This window comes from Marmota flaviventris, chromosome 6 (assembly GCF_047511675.1).
Source record: "Marmota flaviventris isolate mMarFla1 chromosome 6, mMarFla1.hap1, whole genome shotgun sequence".
NCBI lineage: Eukaryota > Metazoa > Chordata > Mammalia > Rodentia > Sciuridae > Marmota > Marmota flaviventris.
The window spans coordinates 20,158,097-20,185,005 of NC_092503.1; the positions used below are offsets into that span (position 1 = coordinate 20,158,097).

Genomic DNA, 26,909 nt, shown 5'->3' on the forward strand with positions numbered 1-26,909 from the left:
TAGTTTCTTTGGTTGAGCCATAACTTGTTTTTTAAAATCTTCCTAGGTAGTCCTTGATTTCTAATTTTTATTAACCAAATTTGTTTCTTGCATTAGCAGGAACTGTTGTCTATTTACATTTTGCATTTGAGATTAATTCATCAAAATGGTTCAGTAAACCAAAAGATATTTTAAAAAATCTTTAAATAATATTTTATGAAATTCTTATTATGATTTTCTTACTAGACATCATTGTTTTATTTCTTAACACTCTATTCAAATCTTTGTGTGCAGATTTAGAAAGCTTGTAAATGGTTCTATAATTGAATCGGATATGTTTTAACTATGATCTTCCTCTTCACAGTATATATAAAGATGGATTAAATCTCTAATCCTACAGATTAGGAATGATGGAAACTTTCTCTGGATACCTGTGTAGCTGGAAGGAGTTGCATCTTCATGGTAATTCTTGACTTTAGTTTCCTGATTTTGCTCAACTTGGCAGATGTGTGTTTTTGTGGCTCTGCCTATGTTCTTTGTTCAACATCAAGTCAAGAACTTTCATTTCAAGTAACATTTTCATTAGTGGACAACATTAGTTAGCTTTTTGTCTTTGTGAACAAAACACCTGACAAGAACAGCTAAGAGGAGGAAATATTTATTTTGACTCACAGTTTCAGAGGTCAGTACATGACCAGCTAACTCCATTGCTTTGGGCCCATGGTGAGGCAGAACATCACGGCAGAAGATTGTGGAAGAGAAGTGCTGCTCCTTTCATGGTGGCCAGGAAGCAGAGAGAGGGAAAGGGATCACAGGGAAATTTCATCCTTCCAGGACATATCCCCAGTGACTCACTTCCTCCAGTGCCTCACCTGCCTACAGTTACCACCCAGTCATTCAAACTAGGTGACAGACTAGTTTCTAGCTCTCATAATCCAATCATTTCACCTCTGAACATTCCTGCATTAGCAAAGGAGCTTTGGGGAGATACTTCATTTCCAAACCATTACATAGACATAACTCTCCTTTTACATTAGAATTCTGTGTGTAAATGTAGTAGGTTATATTAAAAGTTGGAGAAGAGAGGAGCAGAATATTATAAAAGTGCAGACAACTTCTAATTAAATACTAAAATGCCTGCCCTTAACTGTGCTATTACATAGTTTGCTAGCTGGATCCTCTCCTCTTTCATTTCTTTCTGCATCTCACCTTTTCTTCCCCTCTCTAATATCTATATCCCTTTCATTGTCATCTATTTGCTTAATTGTACCTCAGATTTCTATTCCATTATACAAGATAATTAGACTGAATCCAACTCTACAACCACACTCAGTTGTTTTTTGCTTTTGCATTTATAGTTTATCAAATTTTTAAGCTGGAACAGGGTCCACTTTTTCAGAGAGACAGTTGCTAAATAAAATCTTTGTGTGTGTGTGTGTGTGTGACTTTGTTTTGTGTTTTGTTTTGCCATTAGAGCAGAATATCAAAATGCCCAAGAGTTTGTAATGCTGCCTCAGTTTCCTGAAACTTTATGTACTAACAGTTTCTGGGGCAGTAACAGATGGGGCAGCACGAGAGAGATCAGATTTGAGTGAATTGGTAGCTAAAATTAGAGATTAATGTGTTAGGTTTAGAACTTATATTCATATGCTAGAAATAAAAACTGTAAAGTAATTAAACTCTGAAGAGGATATATTCAAATAAAATAACATGAATTATAATTAGACATTTTATTTTGCTTAAGGAAAGTATACTTATCCAATAGATATTACTTATTCAATATAATTACAAAATTTCTGACTATAAAAATAAACTTATTTTAACCTGAATCTTCAAATTCAAAGAACTATTTAATGCGTTCTGAGTTTTTAAAAATTCTGGATTTCTTTTTTTTTTTGTGGCTTTAATTGGAGTGCTAGAAAACATGCTTCTTACTTCTTCATATATTCTATTTTTGTTTTAACTCAACCACTTCGTCTTGATGAACAGATAACACCATGGTCAAAGCTGCTCTGAGGAAATGATTATTTTTGCTTAACTAATTCTTTTCTGCTTTTTAACCAATAATGCAAATTGGTTTATTTCAACTTAGTAAGATGCTTGTATGTTCATTTTTATTTTAAATGAATGCTAATAAATAACTGACAATGCTTAGGTGCAATTTGGATTGAAAATTCTCTCCCCTCCCTCTCTGCTAAAAATTTACTTGTTTAAATACTGTCACAATAAATACAAGTGACTCTTTTTTTTTTTTTTTTTAAATAAACAGAGTGCTACATATTGTCCTTTAAGACCAGTGCTCTGGGACAGAAACCTAAACATCTGCTAGTCTGTATGAGGAAAAAAAAGCCAAGATTTATTTAATTATTTATTTTTGTGGTGCTGGGGATTGAACCTAGGGCCTTGTGCACAGAAGACAAGCACTCTACCAACTGAGCTATGTGTCCAGCCCAAGCCAAGGTTTATTTTTTAATTAAACTTTTTATTCTGATGAACTGAGGGTTCACATGCAGCTGGAAGAAATGATATGAATGCTGTGTCCCTTTACCCCGTTTCCTCCTTCTGGGTAAAGGGACATCTTGAAGAACTATAGTATGTTATTACAGCCAGATATGTCTATTGATCCAATCAAGAGAATATTTTCACCACCACAAGGATCCTTCATTTTGTCCTTCTACAGTGAGACCCTCTTTCCTCCTTCCTCCCCCTTAATGCTGGGCAACCTCTAATTAGTTCATCTCTATCAATTTTCATTTCAAGAATGTTATATAAATTGAATAATACAGTTTGTAACATTTTGGAAATGACATTTTTGGTTGCATGTATTAATAGTTTATTTCTTTTTAGGGTCTAATAATACTTCATGATATAGATGTACCACAGTGTGTTCATCTACTCACCAGTTGAAGGCTCTCAGCGTTGTTTCTGTATTTTGGCTGACATGCATAATTCTTTTATAAACATTCATGAACAGTTTGTATGTGTGTGTGCATGAATATGTTTCATTTATCTGGGAAAAATGCCAAGAATACAACTGAGCTGTATGGTACTTACAAGTTTAGTTATTTTTTTCAAGAAACTACCAGACATTTTTCCAGGATGACTTGGCCATTTTACATTCTCTTAAAAGTATTGAGTGATCCAGTTTGTTTGTATCCTCACATCCAGCATTTGGTGTTGTATATTTTTATTTCAGCCATTCTCATAGGTGTGTGGTAATATCTCATTGCAGTTTTAGCTCACATATCCCTACAGGCTTGTGATATCGAACATCATTTCATCTGCTTGTATTTTCCCCATATTCTGAGTTGTTTGTTTTATTACTGCTGTTGTTTTGAGAATTCTTTATGTACTTAAGATACTATACATTTGTTAGATATGTGGTTTGCAAATATTTCATCCTAGTCTATAGCTTGTCTTTCTTCCCTGAACAAGGTTTAATGCAAAGTCAAAGTTTTCAGTTGTGACAAAAGTCAATTAATAAACTTCACTTTCATGGATTGTCTTTTAGTGTCAATTCTAACTAGCTTTAAATACTGAAGATGTTCTTCTATTTTTTTCCTACAAGTTTTATCTTACATTTAAGTTCATATTCCATTTTGAGTTAATTTTTGCATAAGGTGTATCATTTTTTAATAAAAATAATGACACATGCAAATTTGACAAATTAGGTGAAATGTACCAATTCAATGAAAACAACAAAAATTAACACAATTTGTCTAATAAGAAATACATAATTTGAATATCCTTATAATTGTTAAGGATATTTAGTACATAATATTAAAACTCCCCCAGGAAGAAATCTCTAGCTCTGCGGGGTCTGTTTTCATTATATTTCTTGTAGCTTTTGCCCACTCTCTCCTTTCATTGTCACTCTTGTTAGAAGTTTTTAAATTTCATTGATTGTTCTAATGAATCAACAGTTTATTTCCAACTCCATTATTTCCATTCTTATCTTTATTATTTCCTCCTTCCTGTTTGATTTGGGTTTATTTTGCTCTTCTTTTTCTAATTTCTGAGGTGGGAAGCTCCTAACTAAACTAGTTATCAATTTGAAACTTTTCTTCTTTTCTACTAAATTCATTTATTGGTATAAATTTTCCTGTCAACATCAGTGTAACTGTGTCCCACAAACTTGGAAATGTTATGTTTTAATTCTCACTCCTTTTTTGGAGGTATCAAAGATTGAACTCAGGGGCACTCAACCACTGAGCCGCATCCCCAGTCCTATTTTGTATTTTATTCAGAGACAGGGTCTCACTGAGTTGCTTGCTTTTGCTGAGGCTGGCTTTGAACTTGCCATCCTCCTGCCTCAGCCTCCTGAGCCACTGGGATTACAGGCCCTTGCCATTGCGCCTGGCTAATTCTAACTCGTTTTGATGTATTTTTATTGCCTTTGAAACCTTCTCTTTGACCTGTAGATTATTTAGAAGTATGTTGTTTAGTTTTCTCGCATTTGAATATTTCCCTATTATCTCTTTATCATTTATTTCTAGTTTAATTCTACTGAGGTCAGAAAACATACTCTGTATAATTTAATTATTCTAAATGTTGAGGTTCTCTTTTGGTCCAGACACGTTCCATGTACACTTGAACATGTGCATTCTGCTATTGTTGGTGGTGAATGTTCTATAAATGTTAATTAGATACTGTTGGTTGATGGTGGTGTTGATTTCTTTTACACCACAATTGATTTTCTATTTGTTCTATCAGTTATATGGAGTGAGGCTTTTGAGATCTCAAACAATAATTCTGGATTTGTCTTTCTCTTTTCAGTTCTCTGTTATTTGCTTTACATATATTGGGACTCTATTATTTAATCTATATACATTTAAAATAGCTTTATCTTTTTGGGAAATTGATACTTTTAAATCATATAATTTTCCTATTAATTTTCTTTGCTTTGAATTTTGTTTTACATGATATTAATTTAATCACTTATGCTTCCTTTTGATTAATGTTTGTATGATGTAGTGCTTCCTTTTCACCTGCCTATATAAAGTGAATTTCTTCCAAACAGCATATAGTTGGTTCATGTTTTCAAATTAATATAATTAATTATATTTAATGTAATTATTGAGACTTAAGTTTGCCATTTTATTTCTTTGTTTCTGGTTGTTTTCTGTTTCCTTTTTTTTTACCTTCATATATGGCATGTATGATTCATACTTGAACAGTTAATTAGAATTTCATTTTTATTACTTATATTAACATTACATCAAATTTGACTGGAGTCATCTTTTTGCCAGTTTGTGTGAATTGTAGAACAATTATTTCCTTTTTTATCCCTTTGTTTTTCCCCTCTTACATTGTCATTGCCTTACATATTTCCTCTGTATGTTTTTTCCCTAGTGGTCAAAGATTTCTTTCACATGTATTCAATTTGCCATAGATCACCTGGCAAAAATTCTCTTAGTTTTTTTTTTTTTTATTGAACATGTTATTATTTTTTTCTTCCTGAAGGACATACTCACTTGCTATAATACAATTCTTAGTTTATAGTTCTTTTCTTTTATTATTTAAAAAAATATGATACTTCCTTTGGCTCGAATGGCTTCTGATGATAAATCTGCTAACATTGAAATTGTTTTTCTCTTAAATTACTCTATTTTCAGGATTTTTTTGTTTTTCATCTTTAGAAATTTGATTATAATACGTGTTTGTATGTATTTCTTTGGATTTATCCTGTTTAGATTTTTGGTCAGCATTTTTAGATTTATTCTTCTTGCCAAATTTGAAAAGTTTTAAGGGGTTATTTTCTCAAGTATTTTTCTGCCCTATCATCTATTCTGCTCCTTCTAGGACTCCAATTACATACATGTTAAATCTTTCATTATAGAATCACAGTGCCCTCAGGCTTCTTTCTTTTCTTTTTTAGTCTATTTTCTCTTTGATTTTTTTCTGGGTTTGATTGGGTAGCTTGTATGATTCTATCTTGAAATTTGCTGATTCTTACTTGTGAACCCTTCCAGTTTGCTCTTGAGTGCATCCATTAATTTTTTAAAAATTTTTAATTATTATACTTTTTGCTTCTAAAATCTCCATTTGTTTCTTCTCTCCACTTTTATTTCTTTGCTGAGGCTTTCTGGGTTTTCATTTATTTGAAATGCATCATAATGGATGGGTTGTTGAGGCTTTCAAAAATCTTTTCCAGGGCTGGGGATGTGGCTCAAGCGGTAGCGCGCTCAACTGGCATGCGTGCGGCCGGGGTTCGATCCTGAGCACCACATACAAAGATGTTGTGTCCGCCAAAAACTAAAAAATAAATGTTAAAATTCTCTCTCTCTCCGTCTCTCACTCTCTCTTTAAAAAAAAAAAAATCTTTTCCAGATAGTTTTAACATCTCTATCATCTTGGTATGGACATCTTCCAAGCATCTTTTATTCATTCAGTTTGAGATCTTCATCATTCGTGACTTTCAATTGAAACCTGGACATTTTGTGTATAAAGTGACATTTTGTGTATAAACCTTGAGTTTTTGACTTGGTTCTTCTGACACTGTTCATCTGAAATCCAAGGGTGCTATTTCTGTGCCGAGATTCCTCACCCAGTGTCCACCAATAATCAAAGGAATTGGACTTCTCATTACTACTGAATAGGGTGGAAATTCTAAGTTTCCAATAAGCTCTCACTAATACCTCCCTGGCTGAGAGGTGGAGAAATGTTTGTTACTGCTTCTTACCTGGCCTCCATTGTTGGTGGGAATTGGAGGGTGGTGAATGTCCCAACTCTCCACTAGGTTCCTCTGACATCTCTTCAGTGGGGAGGGGAGGTGCTCCTTGATGTTGCTAAGTGAAGGTGGTAGTTCACCTTCCGACCTGGACTCCACTGATGCTAAGGAGAGTTTTGGAAATCTTGATTCCCTACTTGGTTTTCTTTGTCATTGCCCAAGTGAAAGAGTTAGACTGGTGAGAGTGAAAGTCTAGGCTCCACACATGGCTTTTGCTGGTGTGGGTGGGTGTTAAGGCCACATTGTACTGATGGTATCTAACTGATGCAGAAAGTTATTGAAAATATTTTAATTTTGTTGGGCTTCTCCTTTACTTTTCCTTTGGCTAGAGAGAATAAAGTTCTCTTTGCATTTTCTTTTGTTTGTCTCTATACATGTTACCAGGTTGCTGGCTTTTCAGATCTAATTCTGGGTACATAAGGCAACAGAAAACACTTTAGTGAACTTACTATTATCTTGTTCCTTAGGTTACAATGTCCCTAGGTGATTTGACTTCTCTTTGTTTTTCAAAGTTGTCTTATTTTTTATTTACTGTCTACTGTTTTTAGCTGTTCTGGAAGGAATAGAGAAAATTATATTTACTCTATAGTGATGAGTACAGAAATCCCCTAAACAAGATATATTTTATTATTTATTTTTGATATTTCTTTAGACTTGGGAAAAAGAAGACAATGATTCATCCTCTAAAAGACACTTTACAAAATAGTTTCTATATTCTAGGTTACTATATATGAAAGACATCTGTTGAACATTGCGTAAAATATGTATGTGTAAAAGTTAGTATTCAAAAACTAATTCTTTTTTTTTAGTTTTATTGATCTTATTTTTTTAAATACACGACAGTGGATGCATTACAATTCTTATTACACATATAGAGTACAATCAATTTTTCATATCTTTGTATACAGAGTATGTTCACACCAATTCAACTCAAAAACTAGTTCTAGCAATCAAGAAGTCTTTGGAAAACAATGATACACAAAATATTTCTCTTGAACATTTTAATTTATGTATATTTGAGTTCCTTTTTTTTTTTTTTGTGGTGCTGGGGATTGAACCCATGGCCTTGTGCATGTGAGGCAAGCACTCTACTAACTGAGCTATGTTCCCAACCCATGAACTCCTTAATAATTATATTTATTTAAGAGATATCATTTAAATTGTCCTTAGTTTATTTTATTGATCAGAAGGGAACATAGATATTCTTTCATTAAAATAATAAAATATTAAATATTAAAATATTCTTTTAATTACCAACTCTTTTTCACAAATCCAATCAATTTAGAATAGTTTTGAGTAAAATAGTCCCCCTCTGTCCAGTTCTATTTCCAGATGTAACCATTGTTAATGCCAGATATGCAACAATCTGGTTTTTAGTCAATGTTTACATTTTCAGTCATGCTCTACCTTTCATTTACTCCTACTTTTCCTCTCCAACTTCAACTTTTGTAAGGTTATCCTTATCTGTCCAACTCTTAAATGTAGAAATTCTTTTGGACCTTGTTTTGTGTTCTTTTCAGTCAATATATATATTTCCTTTATGACTCATTTATATCCTTAACTCAATTCCCATTTATACTCAGATGGCTTATAACTTTATTTTTTAGCTCAGATATGGTCTGAGTGTCAAGCTAGTAATTCCATCTCTATTTAACATCTCCTCTTGGACATGTCACAACTCAACATTCTAAAACCAGTTTCTTCCAGAATTTGTGTCTCAGCATATGGTACTACCTACTGTCTATTGATTTATATTCATTACAAGTTCAGGACTTGTTATTGATTCCTTTTCTTCTCCACTTTCCCATGTCTCATTATTCATCAAGTCCTATGGCCTTTCCTGTGTGAATCTACCTAATTCTTTCTATTTCTACTAACAAGCTTTCATTATCCCCTCCTACGACTAATGTAGTAGTTTCCTAAATTCTCTCTTTACTTCTGTCTCATTGTTCTTGAGCCAGTTTTTTATTCTGTAACCAGAAAGTTCTTTTCAAAATAAAAATCTGGTCACACACATGCTTGATAAAATTTTCAGAATTTTAAAATAGCTCTTACTGTACATACTTAAATCCTTACCATGACCTAGCATAGTATCTCTTACTAAATGTATGGAAGAGTGAAAAGTATTTACATAAAGTATTTGCTTTTAAAATAGTATTGGTATAAACATGTATCTCCCTGTGTATTTTTACTCTTGCTACTAATTTTTTTGGATATACTTGTACAAGTGGGGTTACTAGTGTGGTTTGACTATCATCTATTAAATATCAGGGTTAATGGAGAAGTGTTGTAGTGCCTTGTAGCTATTAAGAGAAAAAAGAGGATTCAGATCTAGGAAGATCAGTAATTATTTATTAAGGGAGTCATGTTATGACTTCTAGCTGATGAAAAAGAGTTATATTTCAGAGAATTGCCCAGTCACTTAAAGGATTTTACTTAGATTTTGTGTTCCAGAAAGTTGAGGTTAAGTATTTTGTAAGATGGAACAAAGTAGTAAATCAATTAAATTCTTATATTCATAGAAAATGTGACTTTTTTCCTGTAAACCACTCAGACATTTATTCTGTTTATAAGTTCTTATTATAATCTATGGCAGTAATGAAGAAAGGAATGATTGGAAATGGGATGGTCACATAAGATTTAATAAACAATGTATAAATTTTGGAATTTTCGTAGTAATTAAGGCTATCTAGATCATTTGGGATGCTATATAACAAAATACCACAAATAAAGGGCTTCAAAACAACAGAAATTTATTTCTCATAATTCTGGATGTGGAAAGTCTAAGATCAAGGCACCAACAGTTTCAGTGTCTGTTGAGGAATCACTGTTGGGTTCACAGATGGTACATACTTCCCGTGTTCTCATATGGTAGAAGGAGTGAGGAATCTTTCTGGGCCTCTTTATAAGGGCACTAACAATTCATGAGGACTCTGTCCTCATGACCTAATCTTCTCCTAAAGGCCCCAGATCCTAATATTTTCACCTTACAGGTTCTGATTTCAACATGGATTTGGGAGGAATTCAAACCTTCAGACAACAGCATCTAGTGTAGTTGACATGGGACAGCATTGTGAAGCAGGCAAATGAGGTTGTCAGAGTCATGTTCTTCTGTCTCTATCTCTTATGGTTCATGGCCTTAGAAGGAAGATGGTGCATCTGTGTGTATGATATGGGTAGAGAATACATGAAGGTATGAATTGCCTTCACAGGGAGTATTAGGGGAATCAGGTTGCTACTCACTCTTCTACTGGTAGTTCCATGACTTTGGGTAAGCTTGTTAATTTCTGTGAGACTTAGTTACCTTATCAACCCCTATTTTACCTGCAAATTAGATTGGATGTGCTCATTTAAAAAATTGTTTTAAATGTATTTATTTATATTTATCCATTTATTATTTGAACTTTATTATGATTTTAGTCATAAATTTGTTTACCATGAAGACAAAATTATATAACATGGGAGCATAAATGGCTTTAAAAACCCTTTTCAGCAGGTTACTAGGCTGCAAAATAATTGACAGTTGGACTCTTAGGGCACTGAAAGGTACCATGAAGTTCTGAAAGAGTTAATATGTATTATTTGTTTAAACTCATGTACTCAAAAGAAGCTTAAAGTCCTGTGATTTTCATAAGTAACTCCTTACAAATTCCAGTTGCTCTTTTAGTCCACTCTATTTGCAGCTTTGTGTTTATTTTCACCTTTCTATTAATCTTGCATCAGCCATTGGAGGTTGTTTAAGCAAAACACTGATTTAATTGCTCCATTTGTCATTTGTTCTTATTCTAGGCAATGGACCTCACCATGACCGTTGCTGTACTTACAATGAAAACAATTTGGTGGATGGCATTTATTGTCTCCCCATAGGACACTGGATTGAGGCCACTGGACACACCAATGAGATGAAGCACACCACAGACTTCTATTTTAATATTGCAGGCCACCAAGCTATGCATTATTCAAGGTAAAAATACTGCCATGTTTGTAAGCATGAAAGTAGGACAAGAGGTGGCACCAGGACTATGGGAACATTTGCTGTCCTGAAACCGCAGTGTCTTTGGAGGGGTCTATAGGCCTGCGGTGCCTTCAGGAGTTACAGTGAATCAGTGTGTGAGCTCTTTTTATTCTAGATGTAAACGAGTTTTTATACTATTATTTTACTAGATATATATGCTGGTATCATATTTGGACAGGACAGTAGTTAGCCAATTTCTGCCTTGAGATAGTGAGGAGAAAAAGGAAAACGACACTAAAATAGCCCAGATCAGTACTTGTATCCTTTATGCCATTGACTAACAGTGAAATACAAATTGCTGTCTCATAAAAGTGTATTCAAGTGAGTGTTTGTGGTAAGCAAGACATAAAAACTAGATTGAATGTGATTATTTGCTTTATTATTTATTAATATTTATGTATTGTTCATTTAATTACTATAATGGCAATATATACCGTAGTAAAAATTCAAACACTAAAGAGGATGCTAAATGAAAAGTAAGGCTCATTGCACTTTCCTCTCTCCCTACTCATCAGAAGTGATTATTTTTAACCTCTTTATGATTGTTCTGGCGTCTTAAATAAGATGCATATACTTTATTTTGATATATTAATTTAAAATAGTGATTGATTTCCCTTTATTACATGTGAGAAGTTTCTGTCTTTTATGCTTTACCCTCCCTTCTCATTCTAATTTCTATTGACATAATAAAGTAATTCCATTGTTACATACCTTCATAAAATTTCTATTTTGTGACCCATCAATTTTTGACTGTGCCTTGTGATTTTCTACTTTTTAATTGCAGAGATTTTTTTTCATCCTAGATTGTTTTTATCTCTACTTTCAGCTAACTCCTGCTTTCTTTACTTTTATGTTTTTAAAATTAATAGACTATACATTTAATTTAGCAAATAGAGATGTCTTTTATACTTTGATGATTTGAAACATAAAACAATATCCAAAATTTAAAACATTATGTAAGTTTATTTATAATAGAATATGCAATGTCTATACCATCAGCAAGGAAATGAATTCTCATTTTTAAAAAATGTTTTGCTTTGAATGAGAGATATAATCAATACAGAGCATAAGAGGTAGAGAGAGAAAATGCAACTTCATCACAGTGTTAAGGAGTTCCTATTCTTCTTGAACACAACTTTTCTACAAATTCATGTTTTTTGCTAACCTTGCATAGTATGAGGAAGAGAGGAGTTAAAGGTGACTGTGATTTTATGGGGTAAGGAACAGAATTAATGGTGTTGCTGCCTATTGAGATGTGGAAGACTTTATGGTAGAGATTTGGAATAGACACTGGTATGAAAATTCTATTTTAGTCATATATTTTAGTCTGTTAGATGACAGAAAGAAAATCAGTTTGATATCAGGAATTTGAGGGAGAAGTTGGAAATGGAGATAAAAAACACAAAGTTTTCACTATATAGATAATATTAAAAGTCTACATGAGATCAAAAGAGGGAAATATAGAAGAGTTAAAGAGAAGCAGTGAAAGTACTGAGCTCTGGGTCCACACAGTGTAGGAGTCAAGCAGAAGCAGAGGGTCCAAGAGAAGAATGAGGAGCACCTGTTAAGACACGCTGACATTAATGAGCATGTGTGTACAGGATGTTTTTCATTTTTCCTGAATGCATTTACTGAATCCTTTTATCTGGGAGAGTCATGTCTTAGACTCTAGAAACTTCTGCTATATGATTATTTTTTGTCCTTTCATTATCTTTGTTCTTTGTTATTACTGATGTTTCTTAGATTGGTATTGGACCTGTTGGATTTATTTTTTATTCTTCAACTTTTATATTGAAGAATATTATTTTATTACTTTACATTTTGGGGGCTTTCTTCATTTTTTCCCCAACTGGAAAATACAGAATATTTTTCTTCATTTTGGTAATTATTTCTTAATTTTCATGGACTCTTACTTAGTGTCATTCCATTTTGGAATGCTGGTATGTTCCTGTTTATGAATGGATATATTCATGCATCTTTCTTAGAATACTTACAAGAATTAGAGATCTCCTCTCTCTCTGTCTCTCTCTCTCTCTCTCTCTCTCTCTCTTTAATTTTGAGACAGGGTCTCACTAAGTTGCGTAGGGCCTTGCTAAGTGGCTGAGGCTGGGTTTGAACTTGCCATCCTCCTGCCTCAGCTTCCCAAGAGGCCCAGATGACAGGAATGTGCCACTGGCTAAAGATCTCTTCTCTCACTGGAGCAATCTTGTTTCCTCCTGAATCAGTTTTTCTTTATTTTGAGCTTTTTCTTTTGTATTGTTAGTTTATAAATAGCTGGTAATTCTTAGTTGTTCATATTTATTGTATGAAAAGATAAGTGGATTATTACAGGTGGCTGCTGTGAATTTCTCTACTATTGTTGGTTTCTCTGCCTCTGAGAGTAGTGCCTGCAAGCGGTGGTGTACGAGCAGATCTTGTCTTCCATAACACCCAGCTCCAGACAGTCTGCCTGGGCACTCCTCCTTCCACCCTGAATGAAAGGACAAAGAGGATCCATTGTAGAGTGTGCCCCTTTGAATAGATATTTCAACTTTTTATTAAAGGAGATTTATTTTCAGCTTCCATGGATAGTATGAAAGCTATGTGTGAGGTTAGAAAGAATCATAGTTCATACTAGTTCAACTATGAAAGAAAGTTTGTGTTCCTTTACTTTCTTTAAAGCAACTTGGTTTTACATTTAAGTCTCTATCCTACTGACTTCTCAGATAATTCAACCTGTTTTATATAATAACGTGTAAAATGTATTCACAATTTGTAACAAAGTATGTGTAATATATAATATGTATGCTGTCAATCCTCCATATATATAGTATCCACATCTATGGATTCAAACAACTGTGCATCAAAAATGTTTAGAAAAAGTTGGGTTAGTACTGAATATTTACAGGCTTTTTTTTTTTTTTTTTGCCATTTTCTCCTCAATAATATAACACCTGTTTTAATAGAGTAAGTAATCTAGAGGATTGCAGAAGATGTTATGTGCAAATACTGTACATAAGAGACTTGAGCATCTGCACATTTTGATATCTAATGGAGGTCCTGGAATGGTTCATTCACAGACATGGAGGGATTGGTATATAAGTATTTATATCTGGAGTTTAATGTATATGTAATACATCTTATACACACATGCCTATGTACATATGAACGGACAAGATATCAAACTTAACAGTTTTAGATCTCACAAATATTCTTTGTTCCTCTATTTAGCTCTGTAGTGGAAACAACCAGGAACTTGGTAATTAAATAACGATTCTTTATAGTGGACCTGTGCCATGTGTTTACTTTAAGGAGTCCCATTACATTTCAGTGTGTTTCGCAGTTCAATCTTGAAATCACATATATAGAAATCAATTGGGTGGAATGATTGATTTTTAAGGATAGAATTTTGGGTCCCGCCAAGTCTTGGGAATCTTAATTTTCAACATATCGTAATTCTTATATACACAAATGCTTGAGGGCACTGTAATTAGTCCAACAAAGACAGAAGTTTAAAATGGAAAAGGAATATTTGTTTGTACCATCAGTCATTTAAAAAATATTTTGTTTTTAGTTGTAGTTAGACACAGTACCTTTATTTTATTTTTTATGTGGTGCTGAGGAATGAACCCAGCATCCTGCACATGCTAGGCAAGCGCTCTACTGCTGAGCCACAACCCCAGCGCCCCCATCAGTCATTTTATTCTAGCTCCCCTTAAATATTCCCTCCACAGTTCACCCTCAGTTGAAACTGAACAAGATAAAACTGTTCATTCAGTTTAAAAGACAAGAACTGAGAAGACATTCGTGCATTTTACTATTAAATTGAAAACACCTAATTGCTAGCTCCCTGCCATTTTCATCTGTGTGAATTTTTCTTAGCTACTGATACACACATGTTTGAGCATATGTAATAATAGTTACTAAAGCTCACCTAAGAATTTATAAATGCAAACTAACACTTTTTTTGTATACATTTAGGCAGGGAATTATGCCTAGAATTCTTTTATGGTTATATCTTTTATGATATAAATCATACCAGAATTGAATCATCCTTCAACATGCCAAGACTTTCAAGAATATAAATATCTAACACTTAAATTTTGTATAATAGAGTATATGATAAATTCATTCATTCAGTGGGAATTGTGTGCATGATTCTCTGTGGCCTGTGTTGAGTGCTGGACAAAGATAGAGAGACACTAATCCCTGCTCACAAGGGACCCATGCCCTCATGGAAGACAGGCATATACACTGTAATACAATGAAATAGTGGCTGTAATGGAATTTTATATGCAGTGTAATGAAAGACAGAAGTCATTAGTACAAGGAAATCTTTATGAGGAAGTCGAACTTGATTGCAAATGTGAATGATTTTTTTTTTTTTTTCGGGAGAACATTTGGGAATGAGAAATCAAGGTCAAACTATCAAGTGTGAATGTACAGAGGTGTGAAAGAGCATCATTAGGGTGATCAAGCAATTTTGTCAAATAAGATACTTTTGAGAGTAAACAGAGGTATTTTCAGTACTTGGCCTGGACAACAGGTGTACCATTGGAATATTCCAAGCACACCAGGGCTGCCAGAAAATGTGTCATTTACAAGAGAACATTTCACTACCCCTCAATGTTCAGATTCAGGGATTTTGACAATCAATGTACACTTCCGTATTCAGGCTATGCATAGTACCAAACTAGACTTCTCTCATCAACAGAACTTTTGTCATACTAAAAAATGAATTTGCATTAAAGACACAGATAACTAAGTTTAATGAGACATTAGTGGTAAAGGACTGCAATTTCTATTTCTTGAAAAGGTTTATTACCTATTGAACAACTTCAAGAGACATAAATTAGACTTAATGAACATTGCATTTTAGATTCTTCAAAAATGTTACAATTTAGAAAATGAATTGTAAAAGCTTGCTTATATTTCATAGCCCCTTTAGCTGATAATGAAAAGATGTACAGTGATTTTTGAAATTCCAAATCACCTTGAACTCTGCAGAACAGTAGTTTTGCACATTTTAAAATACTGTTTTATCTGGCACATCTTCTGAAGTGAATGAAATTAATTGCTTTGGAGACAGAATAAGGAACTTGGGTTCTAGCCCCAGTTCTCTTATTTCCTCCTGGGTAACCTTGGGACAAACCTGTTAATAGTGCTGGAAATTTAGTCCCTAATTTGCGAAGTGAGCTGGTTGAGCTAGATGACTACTGAAGGCAGTTCTGGAAACGATTAAAGGTTAATGCTAATTTCGAAAGCTTAGGCTTATGTGACATTTGCCAACATGTTATATTGACCTAAAAATGACTACACTCTGTGTCAGCTTCTCTGGTTTCAGATCCAGGGACCAAATGCTAGTGCTGCTTCTATGTGCTGATTTCCTTCAGTTTTATTGTCAGTCCAATTCTATGGGATATTATATTTAGAAATACATATATTTTTAAGTCAGTATACAATAATCTTTAATAAGATTGTATAAGCTTCTTATATAATGACTTTTTTAACATTCTATTTATGATTTTTACATTACATTTATAATCAAACTTTGACAAGAATTCCTTTTGGGGCTACATAGAAAATAGCCACAAAATTCGAAACAGAACCTATTTACTAATTTTATATAATATAATTTTATATTTTCCTAATTCTATAGTTCAAAATTAGGATATTATTGATCAAAGGAGAAAGAAAGTTTTTACATTTAAAAAAAATTTTAAACTTGTTCTAATTAGTTATACATGACAGTAGAATGCATTTTGACAGATTGTACACAAAAGGAGCACAACTTATTTCTCTGTGCAGTGTCACACCAGTAGTGTAGTCATACATATACAAGGGAGAAATGTAGTTTTGATTGATATTTGCATCTGACGGAATGATTTGAAATTCTTTTAAACCTTAAAAGATTGTAATTGTCCATGCTAGCAGGGGAGGTAAACGACAGGCTCCTCTTTCTTGTTGAGTTTCTCTGATGAGGCCACATTTATTTTTTATTGAATATTAACTGGTGTGTGAGAGTTTCTTTTCCCTATCTAAAGAATGCTGTCCATATTTTATAAGGTCAATTTAGTTGGTAGATTTTCTTCTTATTCTTTAAAAATATATTTTACATAAAACTTTTAAATATTTTAAGTAAATATATTATGCATATAATTATTAGGGATGATTTATTTTCAACAATAAATCCAAGGAAAAATGTTAGTGATAGATATTAGTATTCAAATGACAACATGGCCTAATGTAAACATAGTCTCATTCTTGTTTCTTAGGACCTCTTTGCTAAAGCATAAGAAGACATTGGTTTTGCTAATAGTGCTGTTATGGAACCAGTACAATTATAAAGGAAGCAGCTGGATTCTGTGCTGCCTCATGCATTTTCAGCAGCATTGTTATTTAAATTGTGATTGAAATGTCTTGATCACTGGTGAATAAGAGGGAGATGGGAGAGTCTGATTGTCAGACCTCAGGTGTGCCTATAGGCTTGATAGCAAGAAGAAGGACTATTTTATCACTAAATTAAGGCAATTAGATTCATAAGTCATTATGTAGGTAAAAAGATCACTATAAAATATGGAATTTTACTACAAAAGAGAACAAAGCAGAGAAATGAGGGTATGTAAGCTAGGGAAAAGTCATTTATAAAAAGAGTGCTATTGTGGACATAGAATGGGAAAAAACAATGATTAAGAGGAGAAAGTGGAGAACTATATGTGCAAAATTTATCAACAGTGAACCGAATCCAGGAGAACAAGCAGATTCTCCCCTGGGCATGGGAGGGTGGAGGAGAAGTCAGGTGGGGATGCACTAGGTCCCTGTGGTAGTGAGAGCACATGGAAGTTCATTTTGTGATTGCCTCTGTGAAGTAGGAAGCAAGGTCTCAAGGAGAGTGAGAAGAGAGTTTTAGGTTTGAATGAGAGGTCTAGATAGTGTGACTAATGGAATGGAAATGTATTGATCATGAATTTCAATTTTTATAAGATTGTCCCAATTCCAGTATTTATTACAATATTATATTATAGTTGCCATGACAACCAAAAAAGTTATTTTCTCACATGAAATGAATACAGAAGGTGGACAGGGTTTTTTTTTTTGTTGTTGTTGTTGTTTGTTTCTTTGTTTTTTTGGTATGGTAAACTCACATAGCCTTTATCTAGAGTTTTCTATGTCACCGTAGTCAGATCATTACGAAGTCTAAGTAACATGCTAAAATGGAATTATGAAAGGTTGGGATTTTGTATCCTATGTTTTTTTGTAGCTAGAATTAAATATATTATGCCAACAATTACGGAAGATCCACTTCAGGAAGCCCTGTCTGTCTTTTTTGTGTTAAGAGTCCATGAACACATCAGAGGATGCTTTTATCTTATTTTCTGAGGGTTGGTATAGTTAGGAAACATTGCTAGTTATTGATTATAGCTATTTAAATTGTCTTAAAATTAATAGTTTCTTAGATTACAGTCTCCTCTTTGAACAGAGTACAAGGATCATCAAACTTAGGGTGGAAGGATCAATTTTATAAATTACTCAAAATGCGTATGATACTTCCTAGATGTGAGAATCAGTTTTGAAGTTGGCTATTTCTGTATCATAAAGGCCTTATTACTTTTCTATTCACAACCTGTTTTTTTTTTAATGGAAGATCTTTATTTTTGTGTTTTGATAAGTTTTAAAATGCCTTTTACATCCTTCTTTTCCTAAATCCTTTTTATTTTTATTTTTGAATGTCACATAGACTTCTTGTTCTTGATAAGTGAATCAATAGTGATGACATGTTAGTTTAATTGATTAGCATGTGTGAACATCACCCTGAAAAAGTATCAAGTGTATCAAAACACACACACACACACACACACACACACAACTTGCACAGGCTCTCCATTCCATCATGAAATAGTTTTTTTCTACCCCTGGTAACATGATATGTGTTACAGGATGCTGAGGAAGGACCCTAGGATCCAGAGTCTTGAAAGCAGGGAGTAGATTAGATTTTAATACAAGAATTATATCAGGGCCCTAAGTAAAGTCATAACAGTGTGTTAGAACCTTTGAGTAGTTCTGCCTCTGAGAGACAGAGAACATTGCTCAGCATCCCCTCCATATACGGATGGGCAAAGTAGAGACCAAGAGTGCAGAGGATTTGCTCTGAGGTCAGAAAAGCTGAGAAGCGGCAGAGCTACGCTTTCCAGATTCCTCTTGCCTCTTAACTCTTTACCTCCATTTTCTTCTAGAGCATTTAACCATCAACTTCTGTTCAAAATACAAATCTGACTATAAATAACTGACATAAAAATTCTGGTTACTTTCACTAGTCAATTTTAAAGCTCATGTAGTTCAAAGTTCAGAGATGTATTTGCTCTAATAGGAGAGTTTATTTAAATGGTGACCTCACTAAGGATTAGGCCTATCTGTGAGTATCCTTATAAAATCCAGTTGTAACAAAGAACCCTAAATCAATTTAGCAAAAACCTCTTATCCTAGTTAATTGATCACCATATATGATCAGGTTCCTTGTCCTTCTTCACCTCTGGGTAATGTCTGATCACCCTGGCCTGTCTTTAGCAAGAATCCTGTTAGGTCAGTTAGCCAGAATCCCCTGACCCCTGAAATTCCCTTTTTAGTCAATTTTCCTTCCACTCACCCTTTTTCTGCTTCTTGGCTATAAATCCCCTTTTGCCCATGCTGTGTTTGGAGTTGAGCCCAATCTCTGTACCCCACTGCAAGGTCTCATTGCTGTGATCCCTATACCTTTTACAATGGTCCTCAGTAATGTTTCCGTACTGTATTCAAAAAAATATTGAATGGCTTGTTTTTCTTTAACAATTTTTAGACTATTCTTTGGTCTAATTTTAGGAATGAAGAGAAACCTCATGCTAAAATCAGGAAAGAAAATTAAACAGCTCATAAATGATAAATTGATTGAAAACATGATGATTTGTTGCAAAAAATAGGTTTATACAAATGATCAGAAATCAATTTTGGACTAAGCAAAGCACATTTTTACCTATAAAGTGACTTGTATATTTACAGTTGATTTTTAGGAAGTAAAAAGGACCAAGGACAGAAGAAAGAAACAACATGCTGCAGAAGGAAGGAACAGACTTCTTGTCTGGATGTGGCTGCTTTTTAGTCAACTCTTTTGTGAAAGTAGAATGAACAATTTTTAAAAACCCATTTCCTTCTGAAGTATGCTTTGTTCCTTAAAAGTTCCCTCTGAATAATCTGTGGTTTCTGATGTAAGCAGAAGTTTGAAAGTATGACCTTTTGTGTGTCTCATTGTTTATAACCATAGCAATGAGTTTTTATTACTTCGTATGTTTCCAAAGAAAATAAAGCCCAGGATGCAGCGAATGTGAAAGAACCATTCTGATAGAGGTCAGTGATCACATTCATCCATCAGTGGTCTTCGACCAGAATAATCGCTGTTTATAGTTGATGAGGTTTCCAGAGCTGTCTTATAATTCAAGATAATCAAATCAAATATTTTAAATTAAATCATGGAGGAGGAAAAGGGAGGATACAAATGGTGTCATAAAATCAAGTGTTGTGTAGTTAATTGATTATAGAAATAGATGTGAACATTACAGCATCACATTTCAAAATGTCCTTTCAAAATTTCATGAGATTGTTTAACAGTATTCCCTACTGAAAAAAAGAAAACTTGGAAGTGATATTTTTATTATATATCATGTGCCCAATATTGTGTTAAGTATTGTTCAAAATTTTCAACTTACATAATGAGGCAGTAGTATGGTATTTATTTATATCACAAAGGCATTCTTCAGTTTGTGAAAGGACTCCCTCCCCTTTGGGCAAGTAGACACAGTCAGGAAGGAGCTGCAGGACAGGATCTCTCTCTCCCCTGGATGAGTGATACCTGAGGAATGTTTTTGGTCCCTGCTGGTCATTGCTGCTATGACTTGGAAAAAAAAAGGGTAGGAGAAAGAAATAATCTCAAAACAGTGAATAATGAGAAGTTTAAACAGCCTGTGAACCGTAGATTGTTGGGTGGCTCATATAACAACTCTACCTAGCAATGCACTCCTATCCATCTAATTTGTGCATACTTGATACCAACCTTATTTTTCTATTTCTTTGCCATTTTCTGTACTTCTAGTCTACTCTCTCTCTGGCTCCCACCCCATCTTTCCTTCTCCCTCTGTGTCTGTGCCCTGTCTCCCAATCTCTGATAACTCCCTCCATTTCTTCCTGTCCCTTTTTCTCTATTGTATGACTCTTCCCGCCCCCCCCCCCTTTTTTTCTCATTGTCTTCTTAATACTTTGTTAACTGGATTCAATATAGCATTGAAGTACTTATCTAAAACATGTGAAACATTTTGTACTTTCTCTTCTTAATATGGTAATGAGGTGACTGACCTGGTTTTATTCCATTCCTTCGTTCATTCATCAAATATGTTTGGAGTGCCTACTGCCTGTTTTCTGCCAGGAACTAGATAGGAGGGATTCAGAATTAAGCAAGACCTAGTTGCTTTCAGAAACTAACAGTCCTGTGGTAGAAGAAAATAAAATAAGCATTACTATGGAAATCTTAATGCAGTTAAGTTACCTGTAAACGTAACTTAAAAAAAAAAAAAAAAAAAACCTCTGTGATTTTCCAACTTTTTTAAAAAAAGTGGTCTTGAATTAATCAAGTTCTTGCATTCTTGTTTAAATCTCACTACATTTAAAATATGACTTGGCTTTTAAAAATTTAGTGAAGATTTAATTGCCAGAAACAACTTTATTTAAGGAATAGAAGATCATGGTACTGAAAAATTTCATGAAATAGGAAGTTAATAAAAGTTTTATTTATCTCACCTTCTTATTTTTTCATCCTAATAAGATCTTTTCCATAATTATTCTACTGAAGTACAGAAAAAGGTTTCCAGGTAAAGAATAACACTATCTGAAAATTGTGTTTTAGAATTTCGTTATTATTAAAAAACATAAAATCTCACTGATTGTTGAATAGTATAGGAGTGTTACCTTGCATGACACCAGAGCATGATTTGTGTGGAGGTTTACTTGAACCCTCCCCTGCCAACCCCATCCTCTGTGCAGTGAAAAGCCTGTCTTGCTGAGTGTTGGAAGGCTGGTTGGATAATAATCTCAGGTACCATACAGAAACCTAATTGATGGGCATTATGATCTTTGGATCAACATAGCCTTAAAAATTTTGTAGTAGACTTTTTTGACCCAAGACATAGTAATAGTTCCTAAGAAATTACTTGTATTAATCTTTTTAGGTTTGTAAGTCAAGTGGCTGATATTCTATCACATCTCCATTGGAAGTGTTCAAGTTAGTAAAAAGGTCTCTTATGGTATTTAATTTTCAAAGATATCCAACTTTATGATTTGAAAAATCTTTCTGGAATTTATATAGGGAAAAGGAAGCTCAGAAACAAATAATTCTGAACATTACAGGAAAATAGAGGTCAAATACAGGCCTTTATATGAAGGCACCTAATCCATTGGCAAGATCAATAAGTGACATTGCATATTCCAGTGGCATGATCATGTGGCACTCAGCAATGCATGTGCAGGTGAGGCCAAGGCTGGGAGTCTGAGCCCCACAGGGAGTGTGTTTTCTCATAAAGGAGTTTATTTAGCTATAAAAGTAATGAAGTCCTGTCAGATGCAGCAAAATGTAGAGAAGCAGAGGACATCATGTTAAATGAAATAAGTTGGATGCAGAAAGACAAATTCCACATGTTCTCCTTCATATGTGGGTGTTTTAAGAAAAAGATGATCAGATTGTGTAATAGTGACTATTAGAGGCTGGGAAGGGTGGGGAGGAGGAATAGTGGGAGGTTAGATAATGGGGACAAATGGGTAGAAGTTCTTATAGTAAGTTTTTGTGTTCTGCAGAAGAATGGAGGGCTATGGTTCGTATTGAATTAGAATATATTTTATGAATAACCTCAAGAGAGCAGCTTAGGGGCTCCAAACAAAAAGCAATGGGAAGGACATGGAAATGTCAAATCACACTGACATGCTCAGTTCGTGTTTTGTACATGTGATGGAATATCACACTGAACCCCCCAAAATAGGAACAGCTGTTATATGTTATTAAAAAGCTAAGGAGATGGAAATGTTAACTACATTCTATAATTAATTATATACACGTTTTGAATTAACACACTGCACTCTGTAAACTACCACAATTAAAATAATAATTTAAAATAACAGTTAACTAATTCAGTTAAAATCAAAGCCACTTTTGAATTATGAAATCAGAAAACTATTGTGGCTTTTTACTACTTTAACTTATAAAAGGCAAAATAGCCTTTTATACATATTTAAGTTTGTGGAATAGCCTAATAAGGCATGTGCATGCAAACTAGGTTTCTAAAAATTGCTTAATTATGAATTCAATTTTAATGAAAACAACTTAATGTTCATCTAGAATTCAGTACATTATGCCATTACAAAATAAAACTGAAATAAAGGCTTTTTGGTAGTATTTTAAATGAAAAGAATAGGAACGACATCTGCTAGGATTTTTGCTTTTAGAAATAAAAAGCAATAATAACTTTCAGGCTGAAATCATCTCAAAGTTGTAGTAATAGTAATGAGAAGGAAAAATAATGAGTTTAGGAGCAAAAGTCAGCTATTGTGTTGTAAATGGTGAATCTAAACTACAGCTCCTCATTAAAAATAAGAAGCCCATAAATTTTAAAAATGTTATAGAGTACAGAACAGGTCAGTCATTTAATGGAACATATCTATAATTAAAATGCAAAATAAAGAGAGGGTAAAATATGACTGCATGCTTGGATAGATGCAGACCATATTTGCTCTCCAGCTTGGGCATCATGTATTTTATCTCATTGACTTAACTAATTTCTTCAACTTATTTAAAGATATTTGTCTGGCTGCTTTCTGGCTAATGTAAATAGGTTTTAAAAAATCAAAATGGTAAATATGGAGTGCACATAAACATACCTAGTGTAACTCAGAGAAAATAAAGAAGTTTTATTCCAGACATGTAGGAAGTGAACACGTATTATGATGTACTAAGCTGATGGGAATTCAGTCTTCTTAGTTTAGGACAAAGTTGAAGGGCAGTCCAAAGAGATGTATCACCTGAGTGCTGGATGCCTGAGTCTGGCAGACTCTGGGGACAGAGATTGTAAATCTTCTACTGTTTTAAGAGCTAAATGACAGTCTTCTGATTAGAGAAAGAATTGGTCCTTAGGGTGAACTTGAAAATCTTTAAAGGCTGCACTCTGCTCCTAAAATTCTAGTAAAAATCTGGCCTGTGATAGCCTCAGATCCCAATTGACCAAACAGGTTGTTACAAAAATGCTGCTTAGAGTAAAAGTCAGATCCGTTAACATGGATCAAATTTTTAAGAGAGAGAGAGTATAGAAGAAAAAGGAGCAAATTAAAGAACAGGAATAGAGAAGAGTATAAATGAAAAAAAGGCTAGAGCCCCCAAGAAAAGCTAAGTACACCCTAATGGTGAGAATAAATCCTGTCCATTTCGTAGGAAGGAGGGCATCTGTAAAAAACTTTACAAGTCCTTTCTGGAAAGAGAAGAAATCAGAAGGATTAAATTCTCAAAATCCAAAGAGAGAGAGAGAGGGAGAGGGGGGGGGGAGAGGTATATACCTCCATGGGTACATTCTCTTGTTTATTGTGATTTATCTTCAATTTTTTTGTTGATTATAAACTTATTATTGAAATTCTCTACCACAAATCCTTTCTTATTTTATTAGTAGGCAAAAAGGAAAAAAAATCTAGCTTTTCCTAAAAATAAGTTGATAAACATAAATAAGAATAAAGAGAATGTTTTACCTTGAGCAGTGAAATATTGAGTTCTGCCTATTTTTATTTATAAGGCTGGGCAAATTCCATGCTGCCAGACTATCAAACAACTTTAAAAGAGTCATGTAGTTCAGAGATTTTTTTAAACCTCAAATACTGTGCATGGCATTATGACTTTAATAGCATAAATAGACACATTGGATTGGGGAACCAACCTATCCAGCTGCATATAGATCCTTTGACCTTAGAACCTTGTCTCCTATTCTTACCTGTTGCTATCATGTCACCATGTTGCTCTGTTCTGATATTGACCGGCTCCATCTCTAATGCCATCATCTCTGTGAGTCCTTTTCTGGGAGTGGGGGTAGAGACCTTTCCCGTTTCATTAACTGTTAAATTCCCAGCCTCGGTACCTACACATTGCTTACTTGATTTTAAAGTTCAGTGATACATCTTAATTTTCCCTTAAAAGAAGAGTATCTACTGCTACAGGGAAGGATATACATCTGAATTTAGCTTCATATCTGTTTACTGCTTTTAGCATGCTATTTGTATATAAAAAATGCTTACGGGTGTAGATAGAGTGGTGAACTTTGTGAAGTTTAATGTTTTATTATTCTTTGCCACCCTGGAACTTATTCAAAGCTTTTGAAATTCATCAGTAGGTCATGTGTGGTGTCACAGGGTGGAGTGGAGGAGATGACAACTGAATTGCTACAGAATTGTAGTTTGGCCACCATCAGGCACAATGCCCTCTTCCCTTTTGAGTCTCTGGGCTGTCAGAATCTACTACATATTGTTGGAAACTCAAAGGCAGTGATGTTTCCAGGTGTAACTAATTATGAACAGTATAATTTTTTTGTGTGTGGGTAATTGGACAGTAGGGAATGGAGAAGAACAAGAAATCTAAATTATAAGAAAATTAGAAACAGAATTATAGACTCTTATAGTCAATCAATCTCAGATCATAAGGGAAACTCAAGAGATGAAAGTGGTTGAGTGCTTCATGTTCACTCTGAAGAAAAGGGCAGTCCTGAAACTGCCTATTAGAAAGGCCTGCATAAAACGGTGGCCTTTTTCTGGTCCCTGGTATTTGGTTAATAGCTCCCTACACAAAACGAAGCACATTCCCTAAATGACAAAGGTGGCTCTGTGTACCTACACTGTTCAAAGAATGTGTTGGTGTCTAACACCTGCCTGCTTTTCAGGAGTCTAGAACTTTGGCACCTGCTAGGTGAGGGTGCCTACCTACTTGCGACCAGCGAAAACCATTGGCAGAGAGCCTCCAGGGAGCTTCTCTGGTAGAAGCACTTACCCCGTGTTGCCACACTTGGAGGAGTTGAAAGCGCTTTGGGCAGTTCCCCTGGGATGGGACTCCAGGAACCTTGCACCAGGTTTCTTCCAGACCTCTCCCTGTGTCCTTTTCTCCTTTGTTGATTTTGCTGTGTATCTTTTCTTTGTAATGAATCTTTGTTGTGAGTACAACATTATGCTGGGCCCAGTGAGATCTAGCAAATTGCAGAACCTGTCAGTCCATCTGGGATGCTACAATGAAATACCATAAATACTGAAGTTTGTGAACAACAGAAATTTATTTCTCAGTTCGAGACAACTTCCGAAAACCTTCCCTCTTAACACTACCACCTTGCAAGTTAGGATTTCTTTTCTTCGAATTTTTAATTGGTATACTATATATACTATACTATATATCCTATTATATACTATAGTCATATATAGTAGTGAGATTTGTTGTTACATGTTCACAATACATGCGCACAATATATAATATAATTTGGTCCATTTCTTCCCCGAGTTCTTCCCCATTCCATCTCCTCCTTTCTTCCCCTGGTCCCCTTCCATACTACTGGTTTCCCTTCTATTTTCAGATATCTCCTCTCCCCGTTTTCCCCTGTAGCTTCTTCATATGAGAGAAAAATACAACCCTTGACTTTCTGAGTTTGGCTTATTTAGTTCAACATAATGCTCTCAAGTTCCATCCAGTTTTCTGCAAGTTACATAATTTCATTCTTCTTTATGGCTGAATAAAACTCTGTTGGGATATTTCACATTTTCTTTATCCATCCATCCATTGAAGAACACCTAGTCTGGTCCCATAGTTTGGCTATTATGAATTGTGCTGCTGTAAACATGGGTATGCATGTATTGTAAAGTATGCTGAATTTAATTCTTTAGGATAAATACTAAGGAGTGGTATAGCTAGATCATTGGTGATTCCATTCCAAGTCTTGTAAGAAACCCTGAAGGCTACAATGTCCTATGAATTTTTTAGGGGGACACAAGCATTCAGACCATAGAAGCGGGGGTAGTCTTGGGGAACCTTGGCACATTCACTTTGTAGGACCCAGTCCAGCTAATGTCCAAAGTCAATTCTGACCAGGATAGACAGGCTCAAAAAGCTCATCAACACCAGGG

The 26,909-nt window shown here is 34.3% G+C and overlaps 1 protein-coding gene across 5 annotated transcripts in view; it reads left to right on the plus strand.

The window, feature by feature from the left end:
• Epm2a (EPM2A glucan phosphatase, laforin) overlaps nt 1-26,909 on the plus strand; it is an 83,195-nt gene that overhangs the window by 24,833 nt on the left and 31,453 nt on the right. For 4 of the 5 annotated variants that reach the window (XM_027938525.2, XM_027938526.3, XM_071612944.1 and 1 more), the window contains exon 2: nt 10,499-10,673. In XM_027938525.2, coding sequence (XP_027794326.2) covers nt 10,499-10,673 — 175 coding nt within the window. Of the gene's footprint in view, nt 1-386; nt 442-10,498; nt 10,674-26,909 lie in introns of those variants that run through there. The other variant, XM_071612942.1, reaches the window with a different exon arrangement.